This window comes from Anneissia japonica, unplaced genomic scaffold, assembly GCF_011630105.1.
Source record: "Anneissia japonica isolate Jap-2015-1 unplaced genomic scaffold, ASM1163010v1 scaffold288249_len478412_cov200, whole genome shotgun sequence".
NCBI lineage: Eukaryota > Metazoa > Echinodermata > Crinoidea > Comatulida > Comatulidae > Anneissia > Anneissia japonica.
Window position 1 is genome coordinate 205,558 of NW_022758042.1, and position 24,854 is coordinate 230,411.

Below are 24,854 nucleotides of genomic sequence, written 5' to 3' on the forward strand. Positions count from 1 at the left end.
AATACTAACCTCGGTCCATAAGTTAAAATACCAAAAAAAAAATAGAACACCTCTGATTGCTTTTTTTGTAATTACCTGTAATTGTATTTTTTTTTCTACTCAAAAGCCATATTTTTTTTTATGAGAAACACAGAAAACAGCATTAGTAGTTTTTTTGGAACTGCACATTTCATTACTAGCATACAGTATCAATAAAACAAACAATAAAGGAATCTTTTACAATCTTAATTAACAATCAATGCAAAATTGTGGCTTACTGTACAGTATATTAAACAATGTCTGATAAGAATAGTAAGTATTTTTAGAAGTCATTTTGCAATTGTTCATACAGTTAGATAAAAGGTTTGATTCTTGTTATTGTACATTGACAAGAAAAACAATCTACAGATTGGCAATACAGGTGCTTAATGAATAATTATTAACATGTTTTGATAAACCAATATAATTATTTCACCCAACAATAACAACAAAGGTTATCAGATTCTTCAAGATGTTAATTAATAGCTATAATCAAAATAGACCTTTTGTACAGTATATTATATTATTACTTGCAATACTTTTCCATATTTCATCAAGATAGGTAAAGAAAACTTTACTGTATTGTTGTAAAAACTAAAGAATAGTGGAAGATATTTTCAAAGGAAATATAAACAATTACCTGCACTTTAGCAAGGTACCAGATGATGAACTTAAATTTAAGAACTTGTGCAAAGTTGTAAGAAAAGTACAATCACTTTCTACAGCAGAATATATATGTTGTCTTAAATACAGTAAGATATCTAAGGAATTCATTCAATGACAAGTTGAAATTTCTATGACAATGTTTCAGTGTGAACTATAATGATGCTACTGGGATGACCAATTAAAAGCATACACTAGCCTCATGTGACTATTCTAGACTCATTATTTTAACATACAGCTTTCAACCAACATCAATCCAAATCTGACTGAGAAGGAGAGAAAATTGCAAAAAAAAAATATGCTAATAAAGGGTGGAGCTATAGCTTGGTGCTAGTCCTCCAATAGCAAGTTTCTGGGTTCAAATCCTGTGAAATATATTATAGAGAATCATCCAATTCTGTAATAACTGGTGAGTGTACTTGCTGTTGGATTATCAAGGAGGGAACAAATTAATAAAATTAAAAAAAATTGCAGAATTCAATTTATGGTTCCAGATAGAACTTGGACACAAGACTGCTATACCACAGCAGTGACACAACAATAAGCATTTGCAATTAGAGGGGATGGTAGTCTCCCAAGTCTGAGGCTTATGATGCTGACTACTTCCTTTGTACACAACCACACACAAAATAAAACTTAGTTTTCAAATATTGAGTGACACAACATTTACATAAACCACTGAATAATTTTTAATCAGAGATGGGAAGGGATGTTATAGCCACTGTTGGGGAAACCTATTAACTCCCACAGCCTTCCTGACATTCAGGAACATTTAAAACTGAGCACCATAACATAAATGGAATTACATGAAAACTATTGTTTGGGATTACAGGTATGTGTTATGTTGTATTAATGAAGGTGTTTCACCTTCCTAGAATGAACTTGACAGTCAAAATTGAATCAACCATGAAATATTACTAAGAAAACATATTAATGTTAGTACAGGTGTGTCAATCATGTAAAAATAAAGTATTCAAATTTTTGTTAAAATTTTGAACTTTTCACCTCCTCTTTGTGTAGAGCATATACAGTGTATATAATATGTACACATACTTAGAATTATTGTATAATTAAAACGAAAAATAAATTAATAAATAATCAATTATTGTTCAGTGAAGGGTCGGTTTTCCCCTTAACACCCTCATAATTTAACCTTCACGGTTGAATAATAATGGTATGCCAGATTAGCAGATCTTTAGGTGTAGAAACCTAATAGGTAAAAAATAACCAAACAAAATTGACCTTGGCCTGGTCAATTTAATAGTGAGAAAATAAACACAACAATCAATATGGATATTTTTAGAATGTGTTAAACATACACTGTATGAGAAGGATTCCTAAACATAAAGGAAAAAAGTTTAATTTAAAGATAAAGTACAATTATTTTTTTATGAAAATGAATTAAGTACAAAACTATCAACAATTAAAATTGAGGAATATAGAATTACAACATGAAAATAAACTTCTTTAATTTGTTTAGGTTGCGTTTTGTTGACTATCCGTGAGTGTATTCGTCCACAAAACTGCTCCTCTCTATGAGATACTTCTCTATTTAAACTCTGTTTAGGTAAAGGAATCCTAACATCAAGGGTAATACGGTGAAGCCCATGTATGTATAGATATAAAAATTAGAGTTGCTCACCTTTTTCCTCTTTCTTACTTTTTTAATACTTATTAAATTTTATATTTATTATTTTATTTCGGTCTATGTTGTTAAATAGTAACTAGCTTCTTTTTGCGCCTCCTATTATAAGCTCTCTGGTGTTTTTTGGAGGTCGCTTTCATCTTTATGATTTTTATTATATTGCTATTGTACAATTTGTGTGATTTTGATGAATAAAATGATTGATTGGTTCATATTCAGTGTGAAGAAAATATTTATGTGTGTATGGTAAAACCTAAGATAAAAAATATCAAAAGTTCAACCAAAACACTGCTTTCCAATTTAAAAAGTACCTGTAAATGAAAATTATCCTATTAAATTTTAGACAATTATTTATCTGTTTTTACTGATACAAGATTTTTAAGTGAAGAGACAAATGTACAACAAATTGCAATGTACAAGCACAAAAGTGAAATGGACATTTTGGCGTTTAATTCCCGACCTCAGTGTATCATGGCCTCTGAACCCCGACCTCAAGGTACCATGCATCTGCTGCACTGAATGATCTCACAAAGTCAGTGGTAGGTTTGTACTGCATTATTCAGGAGTTTTGACATCTGGTAGGGTCAAAACATTTTTATTTCAATACAATTTTTATTATTGCATAATCAATAATATTTTGTTTGGGAAGCTACAGTATGGAAATTACAATGTGCAAGACATCATTTGAAAATTGTTGAATGCGAAGCTGTCAGCTAAGCTGTTCAATGACCATGTAGTCATTTTGTTCTAAAGGCATTTTGTATTTAAGAACATTTTCTATATAGATAATGATTAGCCAGTATAAATCATTCTGTAAACAACCAAATTTTTAAACATAATAAATTGTTAATTGTTGGTGTATTATAATTGTTTGTGGAATCCAATAAAAAAAAAAATAAGCCAGCATTTGCAAGTGGTAGGCCTATTTACCACTCACTTTGGTGTAATTAGATTTTTTTAAAATCTTTTTAAACCATTATTTTATTTTTTAGCTTTTTGTACTGTACAAATATACATAAATAATATATAATATTCAAATTAGGTCAATTGTATAGAAGAAAGTTTTGGGGGTTAAATCTCCAGTTAGTGACCATCTAGGTGTATGACACTTGCTTTTACTTACCTTCTATTTATAACATATTTTACCAGGAATACATTTCAGTAGCAAAATCTAATATTAAAATTATAGTTTTATGCACTGTTTTTCAAATGGCGTGGAAAATAGAGGCTGCAGGCTCAAATCCCAACAAAGACACATGTTAAAACTGTACATATCATTATCTTTTTGTATCTGTTCTGTATTGTTGGTATGTGGTTTGAAGTACCATAAATTTCAATTCAATTAATGGAACTTGAACTTGGCTGCAGTACAGTATTGTTCATTAATGTGATGGTCCCTGGATGTGACATGCATTCTGTTCTGCAAAAAATACTATCATCAGAAGTTTTTTTTCCCCAATATGCAGACTTCTATTAACAGCTAATCACATGAAATATCATATTATGATCAATTCAATGAATCCAACTATTTTTGCCTATAATAATTGTAGACTAATGGTTGCTATGGTATACAATGCATGTTTTTAAAATGGATTTTCTTATTATTCATACACAAGGTTAAATTCGCATTCCAAGTAAGGAAAACCTAAACACTATAGAAACGTAGAATTCTTCAGAGGAATTTAACATAAAAATATTGATTAAATCACACTGGTTAAGTTATGATAAAAGACAGTTATATCTCTGTAATATGGATCATATTTCATAACATTGGTTGAACAATGATGGTTTGTTATTACACATACAATGGGAAGAAGGATCCGAACCTTGGTGGAGATGTGCTATACTATACTTGTAAGGAAAGTATATTACTGTCTGTGTTTACAATTACACAGATAGTAACCACCAAATAATTTTTTTTTTAATTCTCTAAAAAAGATTTTAAAATTTTGAATTGCTTTGAAAAAACAATATTGCCATTTATGTTACTACAGTATACATACTTATTATAAATTGGCTGGTAGTCAATGGTATATGGTTAAAAAGTATATCTCAGTAAAAACTAAATTAGTTTGGCATGGCATGCACCTCAATGGCAGTTGAGAACTTATTTTAAGATCCTCTCTACTGTAATGAGCAATTTATTATCAGTTTAAAGAATGTTGGGGTTTTTTCTTCAATATTACTACCAAGAAACGTAACTCATCTCAGCTATTTATGAAATGTTTGACTACCAATGAAGGTTTGAAGTCTAATAGGCTTTTAAATATGCAAAGTAACATCTATCATTGTTTAGTAGACAACACTCTAAATTCCAAACGTAAATCAGGTCACCTGATGACCTGATTTACAACATCATTTATTACGGACCATGGCAAATAGATCAACATAGTATCCCCAGGTGCAACCCATATCCACAACTGCTCAACATCATCTCTTTCCTTCTGAGTAGCTACTGGTTATACACTGAATCAGCAAGTGATATGTTAAGTAAGCCCTTATGGTACACAATCAAGATATATGGTACACATTCAAGAAGTCCTGCAGGGTGCATACTCAAGAAGTGAGGTACACACTCAACATGAGTTGTAAAACCTTATAGCATGTGGGAAGCAGTTAAGATATGTAGTAAATATTTATGTCAGTGGTGCAAACTCAAGATGTGTGGTACATACTCAAGATGTTTGGTACATATTCAAGATGTGTGGTACATATTCAAGATGTGTGGTACATACTCAAGATGTGTGGTACATATGAAATATGTTTGGTATATACTCAAGATGTGTGGTACATATGAAAGATGTGTGGTAAAACTCAAATATTTGGTACTGTATACTCAAGATTTACACACTCAGGATGTGTGGTACACACTTAAGATGTGTGGTACAAGTGGACCATACTGAAAATGTGTAGCAACTCATATGTGTGGTACTAACTCAGGATATATATGGCTATCTGCTATGCTCATATTCCCATTGTCACAGAGTGATGATTATTATTATTATTATTAATATTATTATTATTATTATTATTAATATTATTATTATTGTTATTATAATTATTATTATTATAGTTATTTATTATTATTATATGGAAAGACTGTATATGTTAACCTGAAGGAGATGAAGCTCATACTTTTCACACTTTGTGTCTACTTGGATCTTATACTAATTTTAATTATGCGTATGCAAATTACTTATGCTAATTTTGGATGATTGTGAGGGGTGGACTGTGTTGAGGTCAGTTGAGGGAGATTGGCTGAGCGTGATGTAGCTCGAGAGGCCAATGATTTGAATGGCCTAAAGATAGGCCTAAAAGATTGGAATTATCCTCAATTTGAGAAGTATCCTGCAGTATGTGTCTAAGTGTGTAGCCTGCAATATTCTTGATATATACAAGAAAAAGGTGGTGGAATTGAGCCACCCAAGTTGTATGAAAATATTACAAGAAACCGTGGTGGAATTGAGACGCCCGAGTTTTATGGATAATACTGCCGAGAAAACTGTGGTGGATTTGAGACGCCCAAGTTTTACGGATACTGTGCTACAAGAAAACTGAGGTGAAATTGAGACGCCCAAGTTTCATGAAACTATTGTAGGAAAGCTGGGGGGAAATTGAGCCGTCTAAGTTGATCTGTTACTATGGTAGAACCGAGCAGACGTCCCGTGAGAACATTTTGTTTATAAACAGGAACATTTCCGTTCGATATTTGTATAATTATGATTCTGGGTTATTTTTATATTATACTTTTACTTTTCATTGTTATAGTCAGAAGATTCGACAATTAAATATATAACTTGGTGTGAATTGCAATAAGTTGTACTTAGTCATTTCATTGGTTGAAAATCACAATCAGAGCTTGTGACACACATAAAGTACCAGGCAAATCGCAGGCAAAGAGTCAGTCAACAATGCAAGAAAATCCGCTCTTCTTAATACCGATCTTCAATTTTGACCATCCAAATTATTTTTCAATCAGATACTGCATTTCTATTAATCAAATATCTAGGCAACTGGTGCAATCTCTTATAAAACGAAGATCTATCAATTCACTTCTATTATGAAAGGGCCCTCATTTATTATGCATGCATTTCTTATTCCTTCCCTTTTTACTCACAAAGGATGGCCTACAGTAGAGCGGTATACTTACTCTAGGCTTCTCTGTCTTCAAATCAATCCAATACTTATAAAATTTGACAATGTTTGAGTGCTCCAGTTGGGTTAAGTTATCAAATACTTGCTTGATTTGGTCCTAGAAAAAAGAGAAAAAAAAACAAGAGGAAAACATAAGTTGCAACACAAAAAAAAAAAAAATAACATGAACAGGGATGAAGGGTCATACAAAACTCGCTAACATCTACAATGAAATTTTATTCGAACAACAAATAACGAGTGGTGGGACTTCTTGGAATATCTCAACAGGCGCTAAATATCATCGGACTGGTGACATCAAGCTTGTCAGGCTATAGGTTTCCACCTTCAGTCAGTTGAAAAGGTCGCTGATTGCAAACGAAATGTTCAGGCAAGAGTATGTTTTTTAAATAGTTGGTTCACCAAAAAAGAAATTTTTCATAAAAAGACATACAGCAAGTATTACAAGACTGTGATTACATAACATACTCATTACTGTGCAAATCAAATTTGGTTGTTGAGACATGTTAGGCCTCATTATAGATTGCAAGTCACATTTAAATTGCTTGGGACATAATTTAATTGATCTGAGAGTGGGATGAAGTGAGGTATCAGAAGCATGAGTATGATGCATTGGAATCTATTGCATAGCGATGGAGACGAATTGATTTGCTTTTAATAATCTAGAGCTAGTTCACAAAAATGTGGTCCAGTTTGCCATAATATTAATATATTTAACTTGTCATCCTTATGCCTATGTTATACTATTAATATAATTCACATTATTGCAGTCGTTAAAGTACTGTATGTGAATCCTTAAGTTAGTTTACTGTGAAACTAGGTGAAACTGTTTGACAAAGTCCCGCAATTTAGGAAGAGATAAGAACATTCCTGTGGTGTGAAAAAGTAAGAAATGGTCCAGCAATCTTTAAATTTTGCTGCAGTTAAGAAAGAGGATATTGAACTTGGAATTAGGGAGAGGAGTTTCGGCAGGATATAAAAAAATTATGTAACATACTGTAGATGAAATGGAGAGTTAGAGATACAGTAGATGGACTGGAACTTTTTTTTTTTTTAGAGAGCTGTGAAATAAACAAGTTTTGTAAATATTGTACATATGGACTGCATGTCCTTTCTTTTTGTGGCTCCAATTCAATTCATTAAGTTATCAAAGGTAACATTACAACATTACATGGTGGCAGCGGTAACAATCATTTAATTGGATATGTTGACAATAACTGATTTTATAGTTCCAGAGGAAATTTTGGCCAAAGTTAGATTTTGAGAATTTTTATAGGAAAAATAATCAAGCTTGCTTGATTTACCAATATATTTTCTTCTCATTATCATCCAAACCCAGTGAAGGTAATTGTTAAAATGTATATTTTATGTTAATATTGTTTTACAGCAAGTTTTAATGTTTTGGAGCAAAACTTTGTCCACACTACCAATTTTCTGTTACAGTGACAGTTTATTTTATTTTATTTTTTATTTTATTTTATTCATTTGGCATGACGGCTCAGGAGTCACAAAAAACATTAATATCTGCCATAAAGTTACACTGGGGTATACTTCTGGTAAGTACAGTATATGAGTTTATTTAAAATACTGAAGTAAGAACCTTATTCCTTGATCCAGGTTTAAAATGAATCATACAACATATATTTGTTCTTTCTAGGCCCAATTTTTTCTCTTATTGCTATAGGCTTATGGTAAGCATCCAAGTTGGCATAAAAATTGGTGAAACTTGGCCAAACTATTAAAGTGCATGAGCTTACGGTAGCCAATGATACGTTGTAAGGATTGAGTAAATCAGGAAATAAGAGTTCTTTGACGTCGGCATATAGCCATATTAACTCCCTTTGTGTTGTTAATGTCTCCAATTACCCTCCTACAATTGCTCCATCTATACCTCTTTGCCATTTGCTGAGCTTATATCAGGAATTTAAAGGCTTTTAAAAAATATTTTATCGTGCCATCCTAAGTTTATTTTTGGTCATTTAATGGGTCATTCAGAGTTTTCAACAGTATCACCATTTGCTTTAAATCAAAAAGTTAACCTAGTTTCAAATATCCTCTGCAAACCCTAAGAGAAGTGATATGGAACGAGCTACGAAAATGGGTATAGGAAAGGAAAATGATTATTTGGAATGAATAAGGAAACTACTAGAGAGATTTGAATTTTGGAATGAGAAAGGTAATTATAGCAAAGGGATGTGATGCAGAATTTGAAAAACAATATATAAATATATAATAATAATATTTAATTTCAAAGGCCTTGAACTTGCCAGTGTACAATACAGTAGCAGTAGTAGTATTTCTTTTTTTCTGATTCACAATTTTATAATTACTGACCTCTTGTAATTTAAAGTTTTTCCTCTCGGAAAACTGAACCTCATTCCAGACGACCTCTCTTCCCTCTTCTGTGTCCATAGCCAGGTAGGCAACATCGATGCCAGGTACATCTCTTTGAGTTACCTAAGAAGGAAAGAAACAAGAATAATGTTTATGATTTTTTTTACATTGTTTAAAACTGTAAATACTAATACTTCCTAAGGTTTCATCATATTTTCTCTTATGTATTCTTTATCTGATATATTTAAAACTTTTAACATTTTACAGTTACTAAGAAAGAGCATTTTACAGACTAATAGTACATTAAAAACAGTACATGTATTCCTGAAGTAAAACCGATATTTTTAATAATGTGTATAGTGGGAGTGGCAAGAAGGATGCACCACTTTGTACATTTCGTTTCGCTGAAAGAATAAATTCACCAGATGTATTTTAAAAACTTAAAAATTTAATAGTTACTAAGAAAGAGCATTTGACCACCTACTATATAGTAGACTAAAAACAGTATTACTCATTAAAAACATAACTCCATTAAAACCAATACTTTCACAGTGTACAGTATTGAATATTGGGAGTGGCAACAAAATGAATGCATTACTTTGCATGTTTCATTTCGCTGAAACAATAAATTCATCTGATGTATTTCAAAACTTTTAAAATTTAATAGTTACTAAGAAAGACCATTTGACCGCCTATTATTTAAATTTATTATTCTATTTATTCATTAGGCATCACTGCCTGGGAGACGCAAAAGCAGGACACTATACTGTTGCCAAAAGAACGTGCGACTCCCAGTACACTGAAAAACAGTATTACTGTACTCAAGTATTAAGCAGACATCTTTAATGTGTATTGTATTGAATTTTAGGAGTGGCAAAAAGATGGATACATTTGTTTCTTTTTGCTGAAAGCATAAAATAAAAATCTTTCATCATCATGAGAAACAATTCTGACATATAACATGATTGAACCGAAGATTCTTGGATTAGAAGGTAGGCACTTCACAAATCCCCAGTAATATTTCTCATACAAATTCTAATACTTTCACACTTTCTCAATGCCGCTTCAGACAATGAGCAAACTGTCGCAGATTACACAATCAATACTGTCACTGACTTGTATGTCTGGATAATTAATTATATTACCGCTTCATAACTGATGCGGTATGCAAACTAAAACAATACAAACATAATGGTTGTCTACAGAATGCTATGCCAATAAACTTTCCTAATTATTGTTGGTTTAATAAAGAGGCCGTCCTATGATCTCGCATTGTTCTTTGTGCATAAAGGTGAGTGTACATCATTAATGGAGGAGTCAACACAAATTTCACTTAAACTCATAGATTGAGTTTTTCAAAAACAAGTCAATATAATTATATTTTTTCATCTCAATTATAAAAATATATTTACCTATAACAAATTAACAAAATTTATAAAATAGCAAATCATGAACTTTACAGATGTCTTTAAACACTAAAAATCCGTATCGCATTAAACCGTTCACAGGTTTTTTCATCAAACACTCTTTTTGTGCCTTTAAAATATCAGTAACATATCAAAACATTTTTTTTCCCTCCAGACCCTGGCTTTAAACACTATAAATGACATTAAAAATATGTTTACTCTTTAAGCCTTTTTTGACTTAGCTTATTTAAAAGCATTATATTTTTTCATTATAAATTTAGAGGCCCCTGAATATCCACTCACTGTCTGATATAAGCAGGATGGTTCATTCTCTATAAAAGGTGTTAAACAATTTGAAGTCCTGAACTTCTCTGATTATTCTGATCTGACACTGGTATGTATGTAATAGCTTTGTACAATACAAAACATATTAAAACTCTACAAACACTGTAATAATGCAATGGGAAATTGATACATTGATACATAGCTGTATCAGAAACTCTACTTGAAACATAGTACAGAAACTAGGACAGAATTAAATGACCTAGATAGAAACATGGTTTCTTAATGGGTGTTAAACTAGTCGAGGTATCTAGTCAGTACCCTTTAATTAAGTCAAACATAACAGGAGAAAGTTATTCCAGACTGGTGAGGCTTAAAAAATACAAAACATAAATTAAAACTCTACAAACACTGTCATAATGCAATGGGAAATTGATACATTGATACATAGCTGTATCAGAAACTCTACTTTAAACATAGTACAGAAACTAGGACAGAATTAAATGACCTAGATAGAAACATGGTTTCTTAATGGAGGTAAACTAGTCAAGGTATCTAGTCAGTACCCTTTTAATTAGGTCAAATATAACAGGGGAAAGTTACTCTAGACTGGTGAGGCTTAAAAAGTTTCAAACAGACGGAGAACAATTTATAACTCTCTTGAAAACTTTATGGTATAGTAAAATGAGATGTATTCCAAACACAATTTCTTTAGGTCTCTAGCTAAATAAAAACTGTTGGAGGAAAAAAATTGGGCTTTCATCAATGTTTTCTGAGCACTATATAAGGAGTACTTGGTTGGTAGCGGTTTGGCGCGGTGGGAACGGTTTGATTTCCCAACCTCGGGGTCGGTTACAATCCCTTGCTGTGCATTTCACTTACGTCCTTGAGCTAGGCAGTTTATCTGCGTTGCTCCTCTCCACCCAGGAGTATAAATGTGTACCCGAGGAGGTTCAAGTGCAAAATGTGAGGAAATACTTCATGTGGCAAACTACGTATGGAATTTTCCCCATAAATATCGTTCCAATGACTGAGGTAATAATGTGGAAAAGCACTCTGAGACTTGTGTGTATGTAAAGGTACAGTAGTCCCATATTCATTATTGAATGTAGGGAAATGAGCTGTTAGCCCATTTTACTAAGCCTCGGTAGTAAGTGGTAGGATGGCCAGTTCCTTTCCACACCACCTTTTTTCCTCCCCAGTAGTGAACCACCGGGTACCCATTTATACTCCTGGGTGGAGAAAGACAAACGCAAGTAAAGTGCCTTGTCCGAGGACGCAACCGGAATTCACAGCAAAGGTTCGAACTTTGACCTTGAGAGACCGAAAAGCAACCACTGCGCCAACCGCTCCCGACTCTGTGTAGGCAACTATATAAAACCATACATATTATATTAATATTGGTACAGTAGGTTTGAAATGCAATACTCTGTCTACACTTCCAAAATTATGGAATATCTATACTTCCCAAGGGAACAGAGAGTGTCTGATGCACTGACCGTGGTAATAATGTGAAGCCTTGAAATTATGCACTACATAATTGCAAGACCAACTATAGTTTGAAATTGTGAGCAAATCGGTACAAGTTTATCAGTATTTATTTGCTCATTATTTATTTTATTTTAAAGGAAAATTGAAGTAATGAAACACTATGAATGAATTAAAAATTGGAAGAAAGTGACCATGACATTATGAGTTTTAATTTTTACTAAAATATTTTATCTTTTCCAAATAATACAATAAAGAAAATTGGCCAGGAGCTAGAAATTTGTTTTCAAAACCAAAGAATAAGACATGTGTAACATAATAATTTTAAATCTATTTGAAGAAATTAGCTTATATTCAGTACTGCCATAATACTAACTACAGTATATCGATGTGGAAGATCGTAGCTTTCACTTGGGGAATGTTGAATGAGTACAGCTCATTGTACAGAGTTTACACAAATTTGTTCCAATTGGTACCAGTTTTACTAGGATTTACTTCATTTACTAAGTGTTAGTAGGTTTCCTGTTTTCATTCCGTTTCCACATCCTCGTTCATACTTCCTATTCTGCCTCCCAAGCATGCCCCTCTTTTTTTTTTCTTTAGTTACTCTCATGAGGCTCAGAATATGTACACTGTACAGACATATTAGTAAATTTAATTCCACAACATCCACTTGTTATTTTTTTCTTTTTGGGTAATCTTAGGTTCATGGTTAGTGCAAACTGTCTCCGACTTACTTTTGGTCTATATTTCAACGGGAAGTAGATATAATGAACAGGGAAATTGGCATTAATTGCTAAGACTAATTTCTGAATCAGACTTTTCTATGGCAGACAAATCTATGGCACAGAATGCCACCCCAAGGTCATAGACGAGGTAGATACAGGCATGCATCATTATCATCATCAAATAGCGCCCCCAGTGTATGAAAATCATCTATTGATGTCTGTTTCTTTTATTATTCTGTTCATTTCGCAGAACCATTTGTAACATCTACAATATAGCTAGTTAACATTTTGAGTCAATCATCAAATCTTTATTTCAGCAGTAAAAGCTGTATCAAATACAAAATTGAAAAAGAACACAACAAATGCTGAAAACAATGCCTAATTTTAAGTTTTAAATTATGCAAGGCTCACATCAAAATTCCTTCATTATGAACTTCTGCTAGACTACAGTGTATCAAAGAGTATAGAATAGCAAGGTCCAACTGCAGGGTCTCTTTGAAACACAATCCTATCTTGCAAAGTAATATCACAAACTAAAGAGCATCCTTCAAATAGAAGATGATAGGTCTTTTGTATCGAATGCGCTCTGCGAGTAAAGAACGCATATTTGAATTCTAACAGAGTGCCCCCTATCTCATGGTAATATTTTTTTTCCTTCAAATTGCCTGCATACAAAATTAGGGCAGTCCGACCTCTTACTATTCTATGCTCTATGAGTATATCAAGAAACCTTTGACTTGAAAATTTACATTGTACTTTAGAGTGTTTACAATTAAGCTCAAGAACTAGTCATCAATGTTATTTTCAATCAGATTGGCACAATGCGGAAGGTGCACAATGGGAATTATCAAAGTTTACCAATAAACAATGTTCATCATTCTGTCCACATTCTGCGATCCTTTAAAAGTGGTTGTGGAATATGATATGATTTTCTCTTTGGTCTGGTTGCAAGTCCAGTAACATAGTGTAACTAGACTTTACTAACCAAATCATACAAATCCTGACCAAATCATATTTTTCAGGGTCAAGTTTTATTGCTTTGTTTACCGTACATCACAAAGTGTAAGTTTTAGTGATTGGTATAATAATCTTTATAAATTTAACCCAAAGAAGATTTGATCGCAGTTTATTTTAAGCAAATCGTTGAAGCTGCTGACTGACCTTCATTCATGGTACCACATGACTTTGGCGTTCAGCTCTCGTATACTGCTATATATTTACAGTACAGCATTGTGCTACTGGTAATATATTATGCAATACATTTTGATCCCAATTAGATTTTTTTTAAATCGTTGAAGGCTGCTGAGCAACCTCCTTCACGGTACCACATGACCTATGGCGTTCAGCTCTGGTATACAGCTTTCCATTTATTGTGCTACTGGTAATATATTATGCATACATGTACTTTTGAATTTCATTACAGTAGATACTATACAAGGGTCAGGCAACTATGAAAGATAAATACAAATTCTGGTTAAAATAACAGCAATGTTCATGTAAACATTTCACTAGTTGTAGGATTTTGCATATTTAATTACGGTATACATGAATGTCTCTGATACAGTTCAATTAACAAAACTAGAAGCATTTTCTTGGCAGGCCATGTGGTTTTTGATCAAGAGATTAGATATATTACAGACTGTTACTTGATGGATTTTCTCATATTAAAGTCTAGGCCCAGTAAATGCAGTAAGCATTTTAAGTTGAACATTGTAGTACAGTATTCCAATATCATATCATGGAGGTATATATTATGTAATTTAAATTGTTAGATATTTATGCAGTGGAATTTAGCTTGACAATGCTTACAATGTTTGCATTTTCACTTCTCATGGGTCTGGGTTCAGACAAAAGCAATGCAACAATAGCATTGATCTGCTGCTACATACGACATTTCCGATTCGGCTGTTGTGTTAAAAAAATTAAACTGTAATGCAAAAAAATATGTCCAAATGTGCTTGAAGTAATCACATTATGAAGATCTTGAATGTAGAATAGGATGTACTGCGTCCCTTTCCATCATTTGTGCCCTGGGGATCTTGAAGGGCTAATCCCTCAAATATGTACCATGGCCTGTTTTTTCCATTACCATACTATGAGCCTAAAACTTTTGAAACACATAGAAATTTATTTTTGAGAGAAGGCAGATGAGGGAAATTTTGGCTTGAATCCAGGATTCCAGTACTGTATGCTCTATTTCAGACTCAACATTTTGTTGAGGATCAGACTTTCTTTTGATTCGGCGGGAAAAAACATCTGACATAATTTTTGACAAGATTCAACCCAGGATAATCTTGAAATCAAAACATAGTTTTTGTGTTAGGTTTTTTTTAGAGTTTAAACAGGCCTTACTAAACATTTCATTGACACTGCTGTGCCGCCAAGAAAATGTCAAACCCTAAATTACATGAAGTTCCAATTACAAGACGTATAACTCGATGTCATTACGGTCCGATTACTAAAGCCTAAAAATTGATATGGTAATGAAATTTGATGTGTGATACCATGTAACACCACCTGACCAGGCCAAAGGTTGTCACGTTCAATTGATCTTTTCAGTGGCATGGCCTATGGCCTACATCTTGGAGGTATTGATCATAGATTCATATCACTGCAGAAGGTAATCAAGCATTATAGCACTTGAGCAAAAATAATTTGTAATTGCATATCCACCAACTGACCCTTCCCCTACCTTTTATATTATAAACAATTTCTATTTATGACCATCCAATACCAATACCAATACCAATGCTGAGATGTTCATTTTGTTGGACTTTTTAAACCCAAATTGTCCAACAATGAATCCATTTCAATGGATTGGTTTGCATAGGAAGTGTTTCAATCCAACAGTTATAAAGTTGGAGCATTCCACTTCAGTGCAGGGATATTCAAATAGCAATATTATATCTATAAATTATTCTAAAAAAAGATAATATTTGAAAAATATATTCATTATGATGTAGTAAATATAACAACTATTTAATGGCTAATTAATCATTAAAGTTGGTCAAATGAATCCATCCAAATGCTCTTGATTCATTGTCATTAGAAACAGAATCACGTGGACATAACTGAGTCCTAATCCCATTTCGTTTCCTTTTGTAATGGGATTTCCTCTCAGTCCATCGATTCAGAGGGTAAATTTTCGCTGGTAATACTGATCAACATTGCTGCACACAAAGCACTGAAAGTAGAAGCGACTCCCTGGTCGATAGGATTTATACTTGGAGCGGCCAAGAGCAACATGCTTGACATATTACGCAGGGTTTAAGCTGGCCAAAAACAATATAGCAATTTGGCTAATTCAGTATGAAAATAATTAGCCAAATAGAAATTTTATAGCCAAAACAAAAGAATATAAGCAGTGAAAGCTTTAATTTCATTAGCTATTTGGCTAATTTGAAAAAGAAATATTTAACAAAATTCAACTTTTATTAGGATTTGGCTATTTTGCTAATGGCACCTTAAACACTACTTCCTTAGCAACATGCTTGATATATTACGCAGGGTTTAAGCTGGCCAAAAACAATATAGCATTTTGGCTAATTCAGTATGAAAATAATTAGCCACATAGAAATTTGATTAGCCAAAAAAAAAAAAAAAAAATATGAAGAATTACAGCTTTAATTCCATTAGCTTTTTGGCTGATTTGGAATGAAAATATTTTGCCAAATTCAGCTTTTATTAGGATTTGGCTATTTGGCTAATTACAGCTTAAACACTGTATTACGGAAGAATTCACAAATTCCTAAAAATATCAAATATTTGCTAGAAATATACATTCCATACTGTACTGATCAACAGAACAGTATGACCTTTGCAATGTAATTTTTTTTTAAAAGTACAATGAACAGGACAACGACTGCACTAAAAACACTGTAGCGACAGTGTAGCGAATTTTAAAAGGAAAACAGCCTTTAGACAGCTTCATTTATCAATTAACAATTGCACTAATGAAACAAAGCTAGTAACACCAGTGATCCATTAAAATTAACCCAATTTGTTCAAAATAGAAACAATCAACACAGAAGTTATAATTACCCAAGAGGTGAAGGGCAAGGTAAAGTATAATGGCCTTCGCCTATAACAATTGTCTATCTAAAAAAGTGCAAATCCTCAAAATTCCAATTAAAAAATCATTGAATTGTTTATTAAAAGGATCAAATGTGGATTAACCAGTGTTTAAGCTGTAATTAGCCAAATAGCCAAATCCTAATATAAAAGCTGAATTTGGCTAAATATTTTCATTCCAAATTAGCCAAAAAGCTAATTGAATTAAATTTAAAGCTGTAATTCCTTATATTCTTTTGTTTTGGCTAATCATACAGAATTAGCCAAATTGCTAAAAATTGTTTTTGGCCAGCTAAAACCATGATTTACTAAATAATTTCTGATTAATTACAGACTTTTTTTAACCACAAAAATACTCTTGGTCATAAAATATAATTAGAGAAAGTTAACACATTGAATAGCTCATTGAAAAGGATAAATTCCCAATGGTATACAAATTAAACAACTATGATAATTACTTATGTGTTCAAACAGGGGAGGACCTACAATATCAGAGAAATAATATATGGGAGGGAAGAGGGGGGGGGGGCAGAAAACTTCTCTCGAGAAAACATGCAAGGTGGAAACTTTTACCTTTACATTACATTAATAAACTTGGGAATGAAAATATAATTTTTAGTATGTCCTGCCTTAACATGAAAAACTGCACGACCTTTCAAAGTATACCATCTTTTTATCTAAAAGTTTTAGAGTGTTGTGTTGATTTTAACAAACTCAGCAATGATGTAATTAACAATTACGAACAAATCCTAGAGCAATATTTATGGGGAAATAAGAATATTACATTAAGTAACAAAGCTCTATTTTTTACAAACTGGATATCATCGGGGTTAACTAAAGTAAAAAATATAGTGAGTTTTAATCGATTATTTAACCCAACTGAAATCAAAGAGAAACTAAATGTAAAAAGAAACTGGCTCAATGAATATACTGCACTTATTGAAGCAATCCCAAAAGCATGGATAAACACAATAAAGCATACAATAAAGGTAACGAGCATGTTGTCAATAAAATGTTTAGTCCACCTCAGAGCATACTTAAATGGGAGGGTGTATTCGATGATAAAATACAATGGACCAAAGTTTGTAGACACAAAGTAAAAATTGAAAAAAATAAAAAATATGCACAATTAAATTATAAGTTATTGAATCGAATTGTTCCTACCAATGCTAGATTATATAGATGGAATACATGCAAATGTAATAATTGTGATACCATAGAAGATGAGAAACATATGTTTTTTGAATGTCCACGTAACAATATATTATGGAAAAAAATTGATAAAATATTTAAAAATACTGATAATAGTAAAAGTTCTTTTAAAGAGCTCCTGCTGGGATGTGAGTGTGACATTAAAAACAAATTATATACAATTGCTACTTATTTGATTTATAAAATAAAAATATTAACTGAATTAAAAAAGCCTACTTGTACAAATCCATGGGCATCCATGTATTTAAGTCAATTGTAAAATATATGGATGCATTAGGTTTGTTATAATTACTAAGTTTACAGTTGCACTGTATTTCAAAAATGGTGTCATTGTCAATATACGCATACCGGTATAAATAATTATATTGTTAAAAAAAAAAAAAAAACAAAGAAAGAAAACAAAAAAAAAAAAACAAAAAAAAAAAAGTAAAAAAAAAAAAGGTACAAACATTATTATATCTTGTTCAGATATAACGCAGTGATAGTCAATGAGTGATATGTAAAAAGTATTTATTTATATAATTTTTATATAAAATTTTATTTCATGCTTTTATTATATTCAACTATTTTATAGAAATGAGTGCGTTATTATCCAGATACGCTTTTAATAACAAAAAGAATGTAAGCTTTGAAAAAAAGTGTGTAAGAAAATAAAAATGAAAACCCAGAAAAATGGAGAAATATCAAAATGTCTTGATTGTATGAAAATGAATAAAGGTGGTGGTGATTACCCCACAAAAGAGAAAAAAAAGGGAAGGGGGGGGGAGAAAGGAGGTGGTGACCAATCACATTGCCACAGAAAGACTTTTCTGTTTACTTTGTTATTTGACCCCAACAGGCAAATAATGGTATTACCATGGAGTATACATCCTATAGCTTCATAATGGCAATTAACTTGTTATTGGAAAAAATAATTAACAATACATTGTACAGTACAGTAACAATACAGTACTGTAATGGACCTCTTGCAGTTACACCAATGCTACTAAAAATAAAGCAAGAAACGTTTGGATACTACAGTATACTACAGTATGGAAAAACCTTAAAAATCATTCCCCCTATATATGTTAAATTCTTGACGACCTACAAATTAATGAGATCCACAAATGAAAACAGTATACCATTAAGGAAACCATGAAGTTTGGAAATCACATGTTTACAAACTACAGTAGTTCTGATTTCAAATGGTTTAATATGATATATTTAATGATTTGACCCTTTGACCCAAAGTTGACATACCTGTTGCCAAGGTATGTGACCTTGATTATCTAGTTATGACATCATAACTAGGAAATAGAATATGAAACTGTAGATAATTGGAAAAATCTGCATTGATCAGGCTGACTATATACCATTACCATGGCTTTGGAATTTAGCATCAAGATATTTTTCTTATCTCACACTGTGTCATTTGAGTGTTTGGAAAACTCGCCCATTGATGAAGTGGGTGAATTTCCCACAATTACTATCAGTGAAGCACAACAAGTTTAGTAGATACTAATACACGATTATATCATGTGTGACCTACTCATTCAAAAGGTCATAATAATTGATCACTTGATCTATTTGAAATAGTGTCAAGGATTCTAATATTAATATTATATTACAAGGTTAGTTTAGCATTACAAACTCTTAAAATATAAACATTAATAGGCTACACAAAATTATTATTATTTGGTTGATACAGTATTGAGTACCATTTTTTTTGGGTTATGATTAGGGAAAGGGTAGTATTTTGTCTAAATAGGTTCAATGCTATACTATAATTATGCATGAATTTTTATTATTATTATTATTAGTAGTAGTAGTAGTAGTAGTAGTACAGTAGTAGTAGTAGTAGTAGTAGTAGTAGTGGTATCAACAAAGAACTATAATTACTGCCAGTGGACAAATAATTATAAGTGGAAAAAGATGGCAATGACATTGATGGACCAGAAAATGCTTAACTGTGTTGTCATAGATTAGGATCAATCAGTAGCATAAACACAACTGCACAATTTTCTATCAAATTATGAACTGTATAATTATTTGTTTTATTATAAATATTATTATTGCATTTTATGCTACTGTATAGGCATACTTTATTTAGTAGTATACCAACGAACAGAATGCATACTTCGTCAAAAAAAAAAAAAAATTGCATTGAAGTCACTGTGCCTAAATTTAGAAATTGAATTCTTTTGATACAGTATGTTATTTGGTTCGTAAGGCCTAAAACAAAAAACTGTTTGTTTGCCCTCCAGCGCCCACCCCTAGCTCACGGAAAAATAGGGTTGGCGTTTAAATTTTTTTTTTCCCCGATTTTTTTTCACAAATTTGAAAAAGTGATCTTTATTTTTCTCCATTTTGCATATGGAAGTTGTCTAAATTTGGTGTCTGAAGTAAGTTATCGCCATTCTAGGCCTAAACTCATTGCAAAATATTGATTATGGGTTATTTTTATTCAGTCTGATGAATACCCCTGAAATAGTGCGACAGGTTTAATTGCAAGCATTGTGTTTAAATATGTTAATTTTGTTGACAGGAGAAAAAAGATACTAAATAAAAAAAAAAAAACTTTTTTGCACCCACACTCCTATACAATTTTCAGCATTAAAGGGCAAACAATTAATTTTTTTAGGCCTAATTGTACATTTGTTGGTAAATTTCCTATCATTATTTAGGTACATTTTAAGCACGTCACCTGTCACTGTTTTCTTCTTTGTAGTTTGTAGGAGTGCAAGCAATAATTTGTTAAAAAATGTTCTTAATTCTTTATTGGAACACTGCAAGCGATTGCAAAGCATTCACATTATTAAGTTCTTTGATGGTCTCCATGGCATTTTCTTTTCCTTTTTTTTTAAGAATTATCTAAAACTGAGCAATCACTGCACCGTACGATGGACATGTGACCGTCCCTTGACGAACCAAACTCCGTTGCCTGTAAGTACTCAACGACACGAAGCTGCCTGCTGATTGCCAGTCTCAACGGATCGTCAATAAAAACTATCCATTGCGAGCACATTGTGTCGCTGCGTTATCCATAGAATTGCATCGGCCGACAACTGCCAGGCGCCGCGAGTGGCCGACTTTATTGTACCTTGAATGGCAATATAATAGCAGCACAGAGCTAAACTGAATAGCTCCAAAGTACTCTATCATAAAGGATACTGATGACTTGTTTACGGAGAACATAATTTATTTCCCTGGCAAAGCACTGTCGACTACAAGTTTAATTTCAAGTTAGTGAATTTCATAGAGCGCTATTAGAATTTAATGTATTCAATTGAAAACACACATCAATCATCTCTTTACTTTCTCCATGACATGTGCCACATGAAAAAAAAAAAAAACTTCATTTCTCACTGTTGGCAGCCTCTAAAGCCACTTTCAGACAGACGGGCTGGCGATAATGTGATAACGATGCCAGTATGCTTACCGACATGCATCCTTTTATGGTATACCATAAAAATATTGCCATAATTACGCCTTTCTGTATGAATGGACTACATACTCAGGCATGCCTGTAACCACTATGCTAGGCCTAGATTTACGACATAACCGATACTGTACACGCTATATCAATATTTCCGAGAATTTCAGATTGTTGTGTTTTCTATGTTGGCATGCAGTCCCAACCCCACACCCCCCCCCCCCCGCCCAATGCACCAAAAATACCAGATGAGTTTTAAGGATAATAGGGCAAATTTTATTACTTTGTTGTAGTTCATTACTTACAATCTAATTACCTTGAACACTGGCAAATTTAATCTTGCACATATCTGTCAAATTCACCATTGTACTAACAATTCTGTTCTTTTCTTCTTCCTTTTTACCTTTTTCCAACATTTGTCCAATTCGTTATCTTCATTTAGACTGAAGTAATACTGCGGGTTAGTGACCTGCTTCAGTTTCAAACACACGCTGGAACGTACTATTCCAGCAATATTGCAGTAATATTACTAGGGCTGCGGTTAGCCCTGACCTATTCATACAGAAGGCAATAGTGGGAAGATTTCCGCAATCTTGCAGTAACATAGCTCTGTATGAAAGTGGCTTAATTCACCACAATGTTTATGCCACGTTCATCTCCTCAGTTACTTTGGCCAAATAAATTTAAATGCAAAGTAGTTTTACGTTTTACTATTTGCTATTTTTCAAAAAAACAATCCTTTTTCCATGGAAAATGAAAATTATGAAATCCGAAAAATTGTTGTCAACGTCAAGGAAGAGGTGGAAACATAAAATGGTTGAAAAAAGTAATATACAAATGATTCACTTTACTGTTTTTTTTTGTTTTTTTTTTTTAATTTAATATTAGGTACTACCAGCCTGTTTATCACTCGGATAGTAAATAGCAAATAGTAAATACCATCACCAAAAAATAATTTGAAATTCTAGAAGTGAAACTAACAATTAATTTTTGTTAGCCTTATACACTCCTTTATTTAAATTTTAAGCATCTGCTAAGTATTCACAATGGACTATCCGGAGGTTATTCCAATGCCGTTTACCTACAGTACTGAATAATTATTGATAATAAAGTGTTATCTAGGACTTTGTTTACAGTACATCATGTACAAAATTTGCGTTGGCCAATGAAGGAAGAGAATCATTTTTGACAAAATACAGAGACAGACAAGTGGAAAATTACAAACAGTGTAGCTACCGTAATGAAAATTTCCTGGCATAAGAAGTTTTGCCATATGGTATGCATCAATCAATAGAGTACATAAATTATATTTTAAGTACAGTTTATGAAAAAAAAATCAAATTTCCATTCGATTTCAGTGATTTCTTAATTAGTTATCAAAAATTAATCAATGTTGAAATAATTTGTAACAATAATTTCAATGTCTATTAATTTAAAACCATTTTAATTATTCAATTAGTATGTGGTTTCATCACTCAATGTTGCTTTTACTTTTCAATAAATCTACATATCTTCAATTAACAATGATGTCACTCTGTTTTTTCTATAGAGGGGCGTGCCTTACCTAATCACCGATCTCCCACCCTATCAGCTCCCTTTTATTTCAAGACCCCTATGCCACTGATGATAGGACCTGCTAGTTGGAAAATTTCGTAAGCCTACTACTACTATTATTTAAATTAGGGCCTAGGCATAGACAGAATCCGATTGCGTTCTAGGCCTATATAGTCAAATTACAAATGCATGTTCGTAGTATCTTCTCTTCAAAAGAATTGCTATTCCTGTATTTTAACAAATTTCCTGGCCTAGGCCTAGGTACTGTAGGCCTAGGTCTAGGCCCCTATTTTTAAAAACAATTCATCAGTTTCTTTCTGTTGACATGTTATTGTTAATGTTAACCGTTTGTTCCACAAAATACTGACTAAAAACTAACAAAGAAATATATCAGCAATAGCGCAGAATTTGGTATATTTAAATCATGTTCTCTAGATTAGATGCCTAGGCTAGTAGTTCATGATAAAACCCATCCTAGGCCAGAACAAGCTAAGCTACTTTACACAACCCACAATATAACAACGGTTGAATGATGAATGACCGCCGCCGCGCCAACTGTGTTCACAACCCGTTGTCATTCAATCGGGTATTCCATTCAATCTACTCACCACAACTCTCAGCTTCTGCCACCTTCCACATGGACTCTCTTCCAAAACCTTGCTTTCATCTTCGCTATCGTCTCCACTATCGTGAGGAGACTGATTCTTCTCTTCACTACCGCCCGTTGGAGGTTTAGTTTGGGCCATTTCTCAAAAAAGAAATTGTTATTCTTTGGTTTCTCTTGTTCAGATCAGTTGTGAGTTTCAATACACATCTCGTCGTTGAACACTCATTCATGAAACTGCCCATCCCCGTGATGATAAAACCAGAGTTTATTATTTGCATACACATGTACTCGAGCGTGGTGGTGTGTCAAGCGTGCGCTTAACGGTTCGGAGTGGCTGCTCCGTCCTCGAGATCTATTAAAAATTGAAGTTCATTGGATGTTTTAACGATCATCAACTTTTTCTGGTCAATATTTAGTTATTTCATTGATTATAAGACAGTTTTCCGATGAAAACATTAAATATTACAATAAACCACAGCACTGCGCCTAGGCCTCTACTCTAAAGCCTAGGTAACTACATTTTAGATTCGCATGATTACGGTTGAGGGCGCAATATCTCTGAACCAAACAGAGCCGTAGATAGAGAGAGTTTGGCCAACTTGGCGCATGGGCGCCATGTTGTCACCAAACAGCGTGCGCGCGTATAGCTTTATAACATTTTATAAAACACTGATGCTGCATAAACTTTCTTTTATTATTCTGTTCATGAGGACATAGACCAGGCTATAACTGAGATAGGTGCCACTTGGAGAGGTAGAAATTCTCATATGGTTTTTCTAGACCAGTTTTTTATGGGGAATCAGAATATGTGAGGTAAAAGGGGTGTAACCTGAGAACTTTCGCATGAGGGCACTTTTTCAAAATGGCCGCCAAAATCCAATAAACTACATATATATGGGTAAAATAAGCACAGAAGAGGGTGGTTTGACCAACTTTTGAATATGTAATGATAGGAGTAAAGTATAATTAGCTAAAGTTATTAATGTGAAGATTCCCGGAGGCAATTGAGGGCGCTTTTAAAATGGCCGCCAAAATTGCAGCAGCTTCAATACCCTAGATTAATTTGTTTAATTTACAAAACCTGAATGTAATAACTGCTGTTGACTTTTTAAACCCAAAATAACATATTTTAGGGGTGTAAGCTAACTCACTTTTGAAAATGTAAGTAAAAATGCCCCTTATATTAGCCCTTTTCTGTTTTGAAGAATGGAAAATATCACCAGAATCTTTAAAAAAAATTCCAGCTTCCTTACAAATATCCGGTGTGCTATACTTTCTGTGT

General features: G+C 32.8%; 1 protein-coding gene across 2 annotated transcripts in view; it reads right to left on the minus strand.

The window, feature by feature from the left end:
• The window catches only part of LOC117124977 (nuclear receptor-binding protein-like), a 52,014-nt gene extending 27,952 nt beyond the window's left edge, over positions 1-24,062 (minus strand). The window contains exons 1-3 of one of the 2 annotated variants that reach the window (XM_033271326.1): positions 23,574-24,062; positions 8,813-8,935; positions 6,477-6,578 (exon numbers count right to left, since the gene is read on the minus strand). In XM_033271326.1, coding sequence (XP_033127217.1) covers positions 6,477-6,578; positions 8,813-8,935; positions 23,574-23,711 — 363 coding nt within the window. In that variant the 5' untranslated portion in view covers positions 23,712-24,062. The remainder of the gene's footprint in view (positions 1-6,476; positions 6,579-8,812; positions 8,936-23,573) is intronic. The other variant, XM_033271327.1, reaches the window with a different exon arrangement.
• Positions 24,063-24,854: the final 792 nt, after the last annotated feature.